Source organism: Protomyctophum parallelum (genome assembly GCF_964188405.1).
Source record: "Protomyctophum parallelum genome assembly, chromosome: 16".
NCBI lineage: Eukaryota > Metazoa > Chordata > Actinopteri > Myctophiformes > Myctophidae > Protomyctophum > Protomyctophum parallelum.
The window spans coordinates 16364306-16377236 of NC_139711.1; the positions used below are offsets into that span (position 1 = coordinate 16364306).

At 42.8% G+C, this 12931-nt stretch overlaps 1 protein-coding gene across 3 annotated transcripts in view; it reads right to left on the bottom strand.

The window, feature by feature from the left end:
* Positions 1-93: 93 nt before the first annotated feature.
* ocrl (OCRL inositol polyphosphate-5-phosphatase) overlaps positions 94-12931 on the bottom strand; it is a 28465-nt gene continuing 15627 nt past the window's right edge. For 2 of the 3 annotated variants that reach the window (XM_083785812.1, XM_083785814.1), the window contains 11 exons: positions 12507-12616; positions 11941-12076; positions 11662-11772; positions 10741-10906; positions 9805-10040; positions 9017-9040; positions 7279-7395; positions 4188-4272; positions 3478-3605; positions 2771-2882; positions 94-2353 (listed from right to left, as the gene is read on the bottom strand). In XM_083785812.1, the coding sequence (XP_083641938.1) occupies positions 2229-2353; positions 2771-2882; positions 3478-3605; positions 4188-4272; positions 7279-7395; positions 9017-9040; positions 9805-10040; positions 10741-10906; positions 11662-11772; positions 11941-12076; positions 12507-12616 (1350 nt within the window). In that variant the 3' untranslated portion in view covers positions 94-2228. The remainder of the gene's footprint in view (positions 2354-2770; positions 2883-3477; positions 3606-4187; positions 4273-7278; positions 7396-9016; positions 9041-9804; positions 10041-10740; positions 10907-11661; positions 11773-11940; positions 12077-12506; positions 12617-12931) is intronic. The other variant, XM_083785813.1, reaches the window with a different exon arrangement.

Consider the following 12931-nt stretch of genomic DNA (forward strand, 5'->3'; position numbering starts at 1 on the left):
CCTTCTTCAGAGACTGCAAAGAGGGTGTGCTCACTGACTGGGCTTCTGTAATGACAGGAATGATATGAGAGAATTGGTCACGGGCATCGACAATCTCTTTGTACATAGTTTTATTTCTGTTAAATAAATTAAAAGTACCAAAAATCTTAAAAGTTGAAAACAACAGGTGCACAAGTTTGACTTTGCATAATGTACCATTACTTAATACAACAGACCAAAACCCCAGGCATAAAGAGATGAGATAATAAACGACATGACCATTATAATACATCGGTACCAAGAAAGGCATAGAGCGTATTCACAAAGTGGCCCTTTTACTGTATCCCAGCCCCCAAGTATGAAGTAAGACCTAAAGGGATGCAGTGTGAATATGGTCTACTCTATAGGGACACTTCCTTCAAGATGTGAACTAAAGATTTTCTGACTATATAATTATTGAGTAGCTGTTCTATTCATGCAAACTTTGCAGAATTCGTACCCATCACAAACCTTTAGGCAAAGTTTAGCCAGCATTTAAGTCTAACAGCTGCTTTACTTTTACATGAAACAAAATGAGCAACCTTAGCCCAACAGTGACCTAAAAGGCTTGATCCACATTTCCGTAATTGTCACCATTGTCACAAACAAAATGTGTTCCCATTGTACCCAAAGAGAGATTTCTTTTTACAGACAGAGATGCTGTAGACTGTAGTAGTGTCTCATAAAGTAAACTTGTAGGTTTTTAGGAGCGACACATTGGCAGAAGATACAGAGCTCAGGAGACTAGTGTCACGTAACAGATACATTATTAAGCATGTTATGATGTCTGAAAAGCAAAAGGTGAAAATGTAGTGTTCATCAGTTGCTTATTCCATAACCAGAGCGAATGAAAAACAAACAAAAAGTATTTACTCTGTGGCACAAAAGGATGAAGGTGTACAAAAGCAGGTAGTGTCCTGTCGAGTAATGAACCATTAATTGCACTGCATCATACAAAGCTACAGCAGACTTGGCATTATGCTGGCCCATAATAAAAACAATGGATGTGACAAAATGACAGTGACACACCAGGAGTAGCCTGTAAAACACATCAAGATATTGACAGTACAGCCCATATGCCATACATACAGGATGCACACATGTAGACACCAAGACATAGCGGTACATAACTTGCTCCATCCACTTAGTCATTGTGAGAGCCATGAAAAGACAGAAGAACACCCCAAAGAAGTCAACGGGAACACTATATTACACCAGTTAAGACATCACAAAGACCACAGTGGGGGGACTCTTTCACCATTCTGGTTGACCGCAAAGTTAGTGTCTTAGCGAGAATTTCGTTTTGTAATTCATTGTAAGCATTGAAAAGCTACACAGAATCACAGCAAACATTTACAACTATGGACTTTTATGGAACAAGGCTGTAGAAGCATGTCAGAAATGGTGAGGGGGGTGGAAATAACACGCTCATTGGGGAAACTAAACCATTGAACATGATGCAAACGTCTGATCAAACAAACATATATATATAAATAACATCAGTTAACCTACAGTGGATATGTCCACTGAAAATCCTCACACATTTACATTTCCTTATTATGGCCTCTAAAGTATGACTGTTCCCAAATGGCCGATTGTCATATTTCACCTCGTTAAAAAGGTGATCATCCTGATTCCTTGGTGTTTTTCTTCTCAAGTCAATCATCCCATTTCACTATGTTCTCAAGAGGTCTTTTGTTTCTCGCGTGACACCGAACCTGAAAGTACAATAAGTCCCTTGAAGTATAGCTCCAACGATGCACATTTCCTTTGTTTAGTGTGATACAAGTCATTCACTAAGCATCTACGGATACATACTGTTCTTACATTCAAAAAAGGGGTTATTTTGGCATGAGCACCTACAATAAGTCAGGGTCAGGGGAGAGGGAGGACACCAACAAGTCTGGAGACACGGATCCTCATCAGTCTGCAAAAGGTGCTTCAGCATCAGCTCAAACATTTCACAGGTATGACCAAAACCGTCGGCCCTACTGTGAGCAGAATAAGCTCTGGGTCTTGGTCAGGTGACCAGCCTGGGGTAACATTAACATGAAGTATGACGTAAGCTAGCAGGTGCGAAACACCTGCATTGGTCTCCAATGACTGACAAGTACCAAGGGGAATGATGGGTGCTGTGCCGTGACAAATCCTAGAGGCCTTTTGTCAAGGCCTTGGCCTCCACACCCCGTTACGTGACCCGTGTCCCCCTCTTACTCCTCGTCTCCCGCCATGATGAAACCTAGGATGAAGTCATTGGCCCTCTGCCGGTCCTGTGACGACTGTCTGCCCACCATGTTGGGCGGTGGCCGGATGAGAAGGCTGGCGAACAGGGTAGCTGGAATAGAACATGAGATAGAAGTATGTATGGTATACGGCATTTGTTAATGAAAACATACAGATTGTTACGTCAATTAGTGAAACACAAATAGGGTCATGTTTGTACAGTATGTGGGCCAGCTAAAAAAAAGAAAAAAGACGGGGGCTTGAGATCAAAAGGTTACTGGTACAAATCCCCAGACTGGCTGACAAATCTGGGCCGTGGAAGTGAATAAATAATGGCTGCCCTTCTCTCAACAACTGTCAGGGTGGTTTCATTTAGCAGGAAACTTGCGCAGTGGAGCAGCTCATTGTTAAGTCCATGTCCACATGTCCATGTTGTGGATTAATTATTCCCTGTAAGAACTCAAATCAAATCATCCCACCCTGAACAAATCAAAAGAACAACAAAGCAGTACTGGCAGCTCAGACCTACCGATGAGGCTGGCAGTTAGGTTGTTGTTGGCAGAGTGTTTCAGCAGCTCCCTCAGAAAGGCCATTAAGTAGCGAAACACATTGCGGTGAGCGCGTGGCAACTGGGAGATCAGCTGTCGTTCATCACAGAACAGAGAGAAACAATTCATATGAAACTAAAATCGATTACAATACACACACACATGGCACAGCATGGTCCTGGCAAAGTGCTGAATCCGAGAGGCAGTGGCACTCTCTCAACTACGGTACCTTCCTTAGTGCCTTGTCATTCCCAACATCATAAAAACTATAAACTGAATTCAAAGTAGAAATAACTACTTTCCTAGTAGAATTACCGGTAAGTCATTCTAAACGGGTACCCCTTTGTGTTTTAAGCGTTATTTTATACTTTAGCTATTGAAAAATAGCAGATCTACAAGTTTGTAGCGCGGCACTCGGTGCAAATCTTTGAATATATATTATTTCACAGCGAACGTTTTTAACTCAAATCTTTGCTTCTGGGGGGAGACCCTGAAACAACATATTTTCCGATGGGGGTCGGCAGCCAAATACAGATAATTCTGTGAGTCCTTGACATGAAAAAGGTTGAGCACCAGTGACATAAAAACATTTAAGCTTCTCAACAGTAATCGGTAAACATACTGTAATCGGCCTCAGGTTAAAATGCGTTAAATCAAGTGACAGAGATGGACGGAGAAGTGTGTGCACCTTCTTGCAGAGGCGACTGTCATGCGAGCAGTCCAGGCAGTGCTGGTATAGTTCATAACACACTACAGGCTCTGGCAAGGCCTCCAGGAAGATCAGCAGAGCCTCTGCCACCGAGTGGTTACATCCAGCTAGACATACCGTTAGGGAAAACACCATCCTGCGTGTGTGTGTGTGTGTGTGTGTGTGTGTGTCTGTGTGTGTGTGTCCATTAATTTATTAACAGATAACTATGGCCAGAAAACAAACTGCACAAAATGGATCGACTGTCCGTAGTTTATTTATCTTGAGACCCGTCAGAAGGATCGACTTCGCCCCGGACGGTTAGCTCAACCGTCTGGGAACCTAGGCTGCTAAGCCAGCCTGACGGCATGCCACGGGTTCACCCCCCCCATCTCTCTCCCTATTTTCCTGTCAGTCTACTTTCAACCTATCAATAAAGGCAGAAAAAGCCACAAAATATATCTTTAAAAAAAGGATCGACTTCAAATTCGGCGAGCTTGACACCGACGACCTGAGAATTATTATAAAATAATACTGTAATATAATAAAATGTATATATATATATATATATATATGTGTTAATTTAGAAGCAGCTCATGTACTGTATGGCTTTAACTTAGTATCTGTTGCATTTCAATGACAGTGTCACATTTTCCATCGTGGCCTCTGTGAATCTGGGCCAATGGGGCTGCCTTTGTGTGCAAGGATACGGATGGAGTCTGGGATGCTGGTGTCCAGGCAGTCGATTATACCCTGCAGCTCCTCCTGTAGGCCTGGGATCTGGAACAGGTCCTCCTAGATGAGATGGCACGCGCGCACGCACGCATGCACACACACACACACACACACACACACACACACACACACACACACACACACACACACACACACACACACACACACACACACACACACACACACACACACACACACACACACACACACACACACACACACACACACACACACACACACACACACACACAGGCAATGAGCAGAGAAACATTTAGCGCAGTGCCTTCAAGAACCTTTATCACAAAACGTGATGGCATGTTGACAGCTAATTGTAATTGTCAGCCACCAACGTGACTTACCCTAGACAAAGGAGTAAAAATGTATTATTGCAGCACAGGCACCACACTAAGAGGATAAGGCTGACTCAGGGTTCGATTTGCCCATTCAAGGTTGATATATCAACCGATTATCTGCTGGAGCCTGAAATGATCCTGTAGTGTGAGGGGTTCAAAGACAATAATGTCACTGGCTACGTTTACATGAGCAGTTAAATCCCCTTTTCATTCCGAATAGAATTTCAATCCTATTAAAAGTTGTTATGTAAACACCTACAAAAACTTACATCCGAATGAAAACGCTTGATGCGATCTAAAAACCATTCCGATGTCACTGGCCGGATTACTCCGATGTACAATGCGATTGAAAGAAAATTGGACTCATGTATACACTAATTCGGATGTAAGTTCATTCTGGTCTTTCTCAGCATGCTCCAAGGCGCTCATATCCAAGGCGCGCCGAGGAGTTTGCACATAGAGCGCGTTATTTCGTTCCTTTTTTCAGATCCGAAATCCACAAAAAAACGTGGAGCAGCAGCAGATGACGATAACCCTGATCTGTGTGTGTGTGTGTGTGTGTGTGTGTGTGTGTGTGTTCAACGGTCTCTCTCTCTCTCTTAAAAATAACGAGCGACCCGATACAATAATAATCAGTGTGTTGCGTGCCCTGGCCGTGCTGTAGATAAATAATAAAGTACAAATAAAAACGAGATGATCACCTTCCCAGCGGAGAAGCGGAGCCGCAGCGGTTGGGGGAAAAAAAAGACGGTAAACATATTTGCCCGTCCATATCCAACCAGCAGCCTCAAAGCTACTGCGGAATGAAATGATGGGATTTCAAAGTATCGTCTTTCGTCTGTAATATATTTGTATTGTTGAGACAGTCACAATGAATGAACTGCCTATATTTTATGTGTCCAACAGATGGCGTAGTTTCACGTGAATTAACATGTATCATGTCTTCAATCACTTCTCCATATAAACACTCATTCGGAATGACCATTTCCCATGTAAACTCACGGCAAAAAACATTACATCGGATGTATTTTATTCGGAAGTATTTATTCGGAATGATCACCCTTCATGTAAACGTAGCCACTGACCGGATCGGAGTCTCCATGATTTCAAAATAAATATACATATGATATTTATGACTTCAAATCCTGTGTGTTGAGCAGGAACCAGCAATTTCCAATGAGAGCGTGCTGACTGGGAAGCATTAAATTAAATATTTGTCTATCACTCATGTAAATATTAAAATAATGGATCAGGTTACTTCCTAATGTCCATTATCTAAGTCAGTGGTTCCCAAAGTGGGGTCCCCATCTAAATGATAGTTTGGAACCAAATGGACCCTTATAGGTCTGTAACTCTGAAAGTGGGACCATTTGGTTCCATTTGTACACTCTCAGAGTTAAATTAACATTTGTTTTACAATATAAATTGGGGTCTCAGAGATAAAAATGCCACTAAATGGGGGGGGGTCCGTAGCCTAATGCATGTCAAACTGAGGGTCTTTGAAATTAAACGGGTTGAGAATCACTGCTCGAGCGGTACAGATCTTCTCGTATGGGGGTCCCTGGCATATATTTTTCAAATGGGGGTCCACAGGCTAATTAGTGTCAATTTGGGGGTCCTTGACATGAAAAGGTTTGGGAACCACTGATCAGATGGTCAGATGGCCATTGGCCACGTAACGTCTATCTTTCATATGAACATTCTTTCCGTTTCCTGTCAGCCTACTGTCTGTCCCTTAAAAAAAAACAATAAAAGGCGTAAGCCACAAAATAATATCTTAAAAAAAACATTCTCTCTACCCTTTTTTCACAGAGAATATTCAGGGATTTACTTATTTGGCCTACTGGCAGCATGCACAAAATATTTGGTGCTGATTGGCCGAGTGGTTTTGCGGTATTAGCTGAAGACACACAAACGCTCTTCTAGAAGGCTCTCCCCCTACGTACAGTAGGTGCCATGCCGTAATAATTTAACCATAGAATTATCCATCTGTAAGTGAGGCATTGCTATCGGAAATAGCCTGTTCCAGCATGGTGAAGGTAAACAAGCGACGGATTATGTACATACAAATTTCGCAATTATTTTCATTACGGACATCGATATCCAACTTCTTGCTCACATTTGATCATTGGGTTTTAATGTGAGATCTCAAGTCCCTGGAATCGCCACTGCAATTTTTTTCATGCTTGCATTTTGACTGAATTGTCTGGTGTGCGCATTCTTGCAATTCAAATATGAAAAGTCAGTTAAATCTGTTCAAATTAGCTCTGTGGGCTCCCACGCTTTTACAAAATCCTCTAGTGTGTAGCCAGCATTGGTCACTAGCTGTTCCAGAGCATGCTACTTCTACAAGATAAGCATCCCTAAATAATAACTACGATCATTGATAATGGGGCGACAGGGCCTTCTCTGTGGCCACCCCTACCCTATGGAACGCTCTCCCCAAACATATCCGAGATGCCCCTTCACTTCCTACCTTCAAATCTGCACTGAAAACTCACCTGTTCACAATCGCATTTCCAAGCTGATGTGTTTTTAAACTTGTTATATGCAGTTTTATTGGTTTTACTCTGTTAATTGTTTTTCTTTCTAATAAAGTTGTCCTTTTATTGTTCCCCCTCCTGGCCCCAACACATGTAAAGCGTCTTTGAGTGTCATGAAAAGCGCTATATAAGTCCCAGATATTATTATTATTAATCACTCAAAACCTCACCTGTTGACAGGACTTGGTGAAGAGGTGGTTGACCAGAAGCCAAACCTCTTTGGGGATCTTCAGAGGTTTGTCCTCTGTCCCAGCACTCTCCATCAAGAAGTTCACCTTGGTCCTCTCCTGATGGTACAAACACAGACAGCTGGTTTTACAATGACGTTTATTACGAGAAGCACTGGCTTATTAGTAAACCTTGAAAGCTACTGAAAAGAGGCTGCCTGTCTGTGGATGTGTGTCCCTCTGTCAGCAATAACAGTATGTACATGTATCATCTTCAAATCACAACACAAGGCCATGAAACTATATATATATATTTGATCTAATCAATATCTGACATGCATTTTGTTTGTCAAATGTCAGCAATGAGCCATGTCACTCAATTATGCACACCTCTCTGTTGCATTTGTTTGCATATGAGACATATAAGGCATATGACTATGAGAGATAAATACTCTCCTGTATTCAATATAGAAATAAAATAAACTCAAGACGATACACTTGGATATTGGAAATTCTAGGGAAGATTTAAGAACTGATTCGATTATTTCCCCGAGATCCAATGGACAGGTAAAGACATTAAACATGATCAAACTGTAACAGAGACCACTAAGACAATTATGAATGGCACTGCACATTTCATCCATTAGTGGTGAGGTCAGCGAGGATGGCCGGATTATCTGTGGCGTCTGGGGACTTGGCAGGGAGCCATTTCACTGTGAGCTGCTGGATATCACATTATTTTTTGTCTCTGCAAATGGATCCCTGGGAACTCAAGAGAGTGGGGCCAAAAATAAACCTCATAGCAGCAGGCTTACTTAAACACACAGACGGGGAAACTAGAGTGAGAGACCAGTGATGGCCTGCAGAGCTAAAGGACCACAGATATACTTTGAGTGTTGCAGAAGGAACAAGTGATGCTGTTCGTTAAAGCCAGGCACAGTATGGCACAGCGAGGTGACATGTGACCAAATTAGGAAGTGGTATTCATATAGTATACCGGTATGCGTGGTATCATCGGAGAACGGCAAATGGAGGCTAGTTTACTTAAGTGGCAATTTAGAAGCAAGTTTACCCATGCAGAGATTCAGTTTCACAGGCCAGTGAGGGGCTGAGTTATGGACGGCAGAAGAGGATTTAGGATTTAATGTGGCCGTTTGGGTTTAGCTGAACAGTCCCCAAGGCTTTTCATTAGCCTTAATCGCATGTGCACAGGGCGCTGTGCAGTGACGGTAACCTGCTGTGAAATGAGATTCTCTGTCTGTGTGTGCGTGTGTGCGTGTCATATAGATGTGATGAGTGGTGATCCATACATACAAAAAGCATGTGTATGGAGTCTACGGACAAGGGAGTCTGAACTTGTATGACTGTAGGCTGGTGTTCTGAGACTTCCTGGAGCATTATGCCGGATTTATACTTATATAACATTATAATTCCGTTTTTTGACAGGCTGCCTGCAGGATTATGGAGTTTTTCCAGTTATGTCGGCTTATACACCATGTATCAATTAAAAACTGAGGACCACCGAGCAGTACAGCGATGGCAGGGTCAATAAAACACCCTATGTAACTGATTTGAACAACGACCAAAACCAATTTAACGCCAATTCACCGCTCTCAGAAAGAAAGAAAAAGAAGGGAAAAAATGAGTTGACGAAAATCTTTCTAAGCAGATAAGAGCAGGGTTGCATTACCCATGTAATGGATAAAGCTGGTCTTCTGAATACTTGCACATGTGATTTTACCTTTTCTGTGAAGCTGTCTTCTCCCTGAACACCAATCAGCCCGTAACCACAGTGAAGAGTTGGAAAGGAATGAGAGGATGATGAAGGGAAACAATAGGAGAGAGAACTAAGTAGATCGTATTGTGCATGAAACATAGAATCAGAGAAGCAGGTTAGATTATGGCATGCCGGTAGTGTAAATAATTTCTCCAAAATACACCAGTTCAGCAGGGCGAATGGAAAGGTAAAAGCAGAAAATGAGAAATCACTGCAATGATGATTGATAGTAAATCTTTGAAATTGCGATGTGGGAGAAGACAGGCGTTATGGAGACATACTGGAGATATGCAATAACTGTATGCTAGTGCTACTGTATATGCAACATGCCAAAGTCTGAACCTTAAGTCAGTTCTCCCAACTCCTTAGGAAAGCCCTTCTCACACGCTGGTTGCCACTTCCTCATTCCACATGCTACAAGCCACAGGTTGAAACACTGTTCTATAAATATAGACTTGCTCTTTGGCTTCGTTTGCCCTGATGGTGTGAACAAGCCCTCACATGTGCCATAGTGAATAGTGCAGGAACTGGGTTTCTGTATGGATAAGAGGAACAGACCGACTCGCACTTCTTTTCGATTCTCACGATTAAGGAGTGTAACATTCTAAAGTACGATTCCTCTGTTGTGTAGACACATTCAACAGAGGGTACATGCCGTGACCATTCTGCACACAGTGGCAATCCTATCCGACACGCGTGGCGTTGCATGTGTTTTACCGCGCTGCGATACGAGGGCGTTCGATGGCTCTCACCAGGTCAATGAGCTTGGTGATGGGGATCTCTCTGATGGGCTTCTTCATGCGGCATAGTGTCTCCAGGGAGGTGCCGAAGCAGCTGGGCTGGTAGTTGCCAGAGATGGTGATGAAGTAATCCTTGCCACGGTCCAGGTGCAGCACCAGGATGTCTTCTATGGAGTCCTCCCCGGAGTTGAGCAGCGTGACGGAGTCCTTGCTAACGTACACCTCCAGATAGATCTCCAGGGTCTCGGCTGTTAAGGAGGGGGGGGGGGGGGAAGAAGTGAATCGAAACAAGCTCCGATGGCTAGATCAAGATGTTTAACCCGTTTGGGTCCGGCGTCGACATTTAAAAAATGTCTTCTAAATCATGACAATTTTAAGAAAAACCTATGTTTCTAAGTCAGTGGTCAAACTATTTCATGTCAGGACCTCAAAAATGATATATGTAATTGTCCACGGATCCCCCTTCTGAAAATATGTTGTTCCAGGGACCCCCCCCCCCCCAGAAGCAAACATATGAGTTAAAAACGTTCGCTCTGAAAAAATATATATTGAAAGATTAGTGCCACATTTTCGCGATTTTCAAAAATAGCAGATCTGCAAGCTCGTAGCGTGGCACCGAGTGCCGCGCTATGAGCTTATAGAATTTCTATTTTTCAATAGCTAATGTATAACAATAATGCTTAAAGGGGTTCCCGTTCAGAATGGGTTAAAAGAGTATCTCACCTTACTGAGTGATTATCAACTACAATGCCTCAAAGTTACCTAGAGCTACAGCCTAGAGGCACAATGTGCATAGGACAAAGTTGTCTAGAAGAGATTTCACCTAAATTGGCATTAGACTTGTGTGCGTGTCCACTCAACAATAATAATATCAACTGTGACTAGAGCATTCACAGAGACAAGGCAGAGGACAGAGGTGAGGGCTCATTAGGATGAAAAAGTACTCACTGGGCTCTAAAAAGCCATCGCTGGGATCCGCGCGGAGCCAAGGCTTGCAATACTGTGGGTCGTTGGGTTTGGGGATGAAGGCAAAGTGACAAGGGACTTGGCCGTCGTTGGTTATGATGAAACGCTCCCTCTGAAGCTGCCGGAACTTCACGTTCGCAAAGTTAAACTGTGAGAAAGAGAGAAATGCAAATGTATGCTCATTAATTTATGACATAGGAGGGGCGCATCCTATGTCCAGCTTTGACGGTTTGTGTAAAAAAAAATTGGCCGTCTCCTAACACAAAAATGTAATGCCATTGACAATGAATGGCCAGTTTTGAGTGTTTGTGTAAACACAAACATTGTGTAAAACACAAACATTGAAGACAAAAGTGAGGACGCAAATTGTGATTGGCCCGGAATGAGATGATGATACGCGCACCCCTCACTTCACACGGGTGTGATTTTTTTTATATTTTAGATTAAACACAGTAAGTCAATAATATGTCCTGAGAGTGCAATGCATTCCTGATTTCTTGGTGATCTAATGAGGAAACATCACACCTGTGTGAAGTGAGGGCCGCTAATATATTAAAGTCTAACTCATGTTGATTAGGTGATGTAATGGTGATTCAAAACAAACGGTGCCAACACAAACATTAAATTTGCTTTATTGTTAAGGCATTTAATGTTTGTGTTAGGGACAAGATTACATTTTCCCTTCATTGTCAATGGCGTTTTTTTTTAAACAAACATTGAACTAAAGACAAACATTAAACCTGTATATAGGAGGGGCTCTCAAAAATAAAACTGTAAGGCGACAGTAAACCAATACCAGACAAAGCAGATCAGTAAACTGTGAGATATGTGTGTGTACTGTATGTTTCTTTGTGGCTTCCCCCACACACACACACACACACACACACACACACACACACACACCTCTCTCTGAGTTATAGTCAGCGATGGGAGGAAGTCGTTCTCCATTCTGTCCATCATTCGAACGATCTCCTCAAACACCTTCTTGTGCCGCTGCTCGTTCACCACCTTGACCTGTCACACACAGAACAAAACAACTCTGATGAAGTCCACAGGAACGTCCATGCACTTCATCTGTCTTCATGATCGTGTCACACACTTTGTCTTGCTTAAGTAAACAATGACCATGTTTGAGTTTGTACAACTCAAACCAGTCCAACTGGACCACAATGGTCTTCTTACCCCAACACTGAAAAGGGAGCTGACAGGCTTGTGGTCGCTGGTCTGTAGTTCCATGTGGCTACGGTAGTGCAGCTGCTTGACATTGCCACCTCTCCACAGGATCCGGTCACACCATGCGGGAGTGCGGCACTTCCCACTGGACAGGACACAGCCACAACAGACTCAAAAGCAGGTTCATAACAGCCGAGGCTAATATAATGATGTATGCTGGTGGCATTTTAAAGTCAGTTTAAAGTTTGTACGACGGAGACACTAACGGTCAACTAGGGGGAAAGAAAGGGGAAAGGGGGGGGGGGGGGGGGGGGGGCAGGTGATAAATTATTTTACAGCATAACCCAGCAGATGGCTGCTCTGATGAGTGAATGGAAGGGGAGTGTCTTGCACACACTGAAAGATCCCGAGTGTTCATTCAAGTCTGGGAGCGTGCAATCCGTACATGTAAACAAATGGACCTGTACGGGTCTGATTGTTTACATGTACACACTCAAGTGTTACAAAAGCTAAAATGAACAACACTGAGGAATGAACTGTGTATTCGTACGTCTGCGGGTTATTTCTGTGTTTACCTGGAATCCCATCGATCCGTTTTGGCATCATATTTATACGTGGGGATGAAGTTAATGTCTCCCTCCATGAAGTCTGTGAAGGCCCTCTTGGTCTGCCTCTGCATGTTCAGCTGTTTATGACAAATATAAGTTATATAAGTGTTATTTAGTGTGACAGACAAGAGGAACTCCTTTATTTGTGGCCCTCACAAACTAAACGCACAGAATAAAAGAGGAAACAGAGAGAGATTGCAAATACTAAATATATGACATACGGAAGTCATACACAACATAGTGTGTATGACTTTCTTGTTTCTACACGTTTGTGGGAAGATTTCCATATCTCTATGGATGGTTGACTCAGTATCCGTTCTCCATCAATGTGCTATTTTACTCAGGTTCACATCTGGGAGCTAAACTCATTACCAGTGTTGGCTATGGAGCAG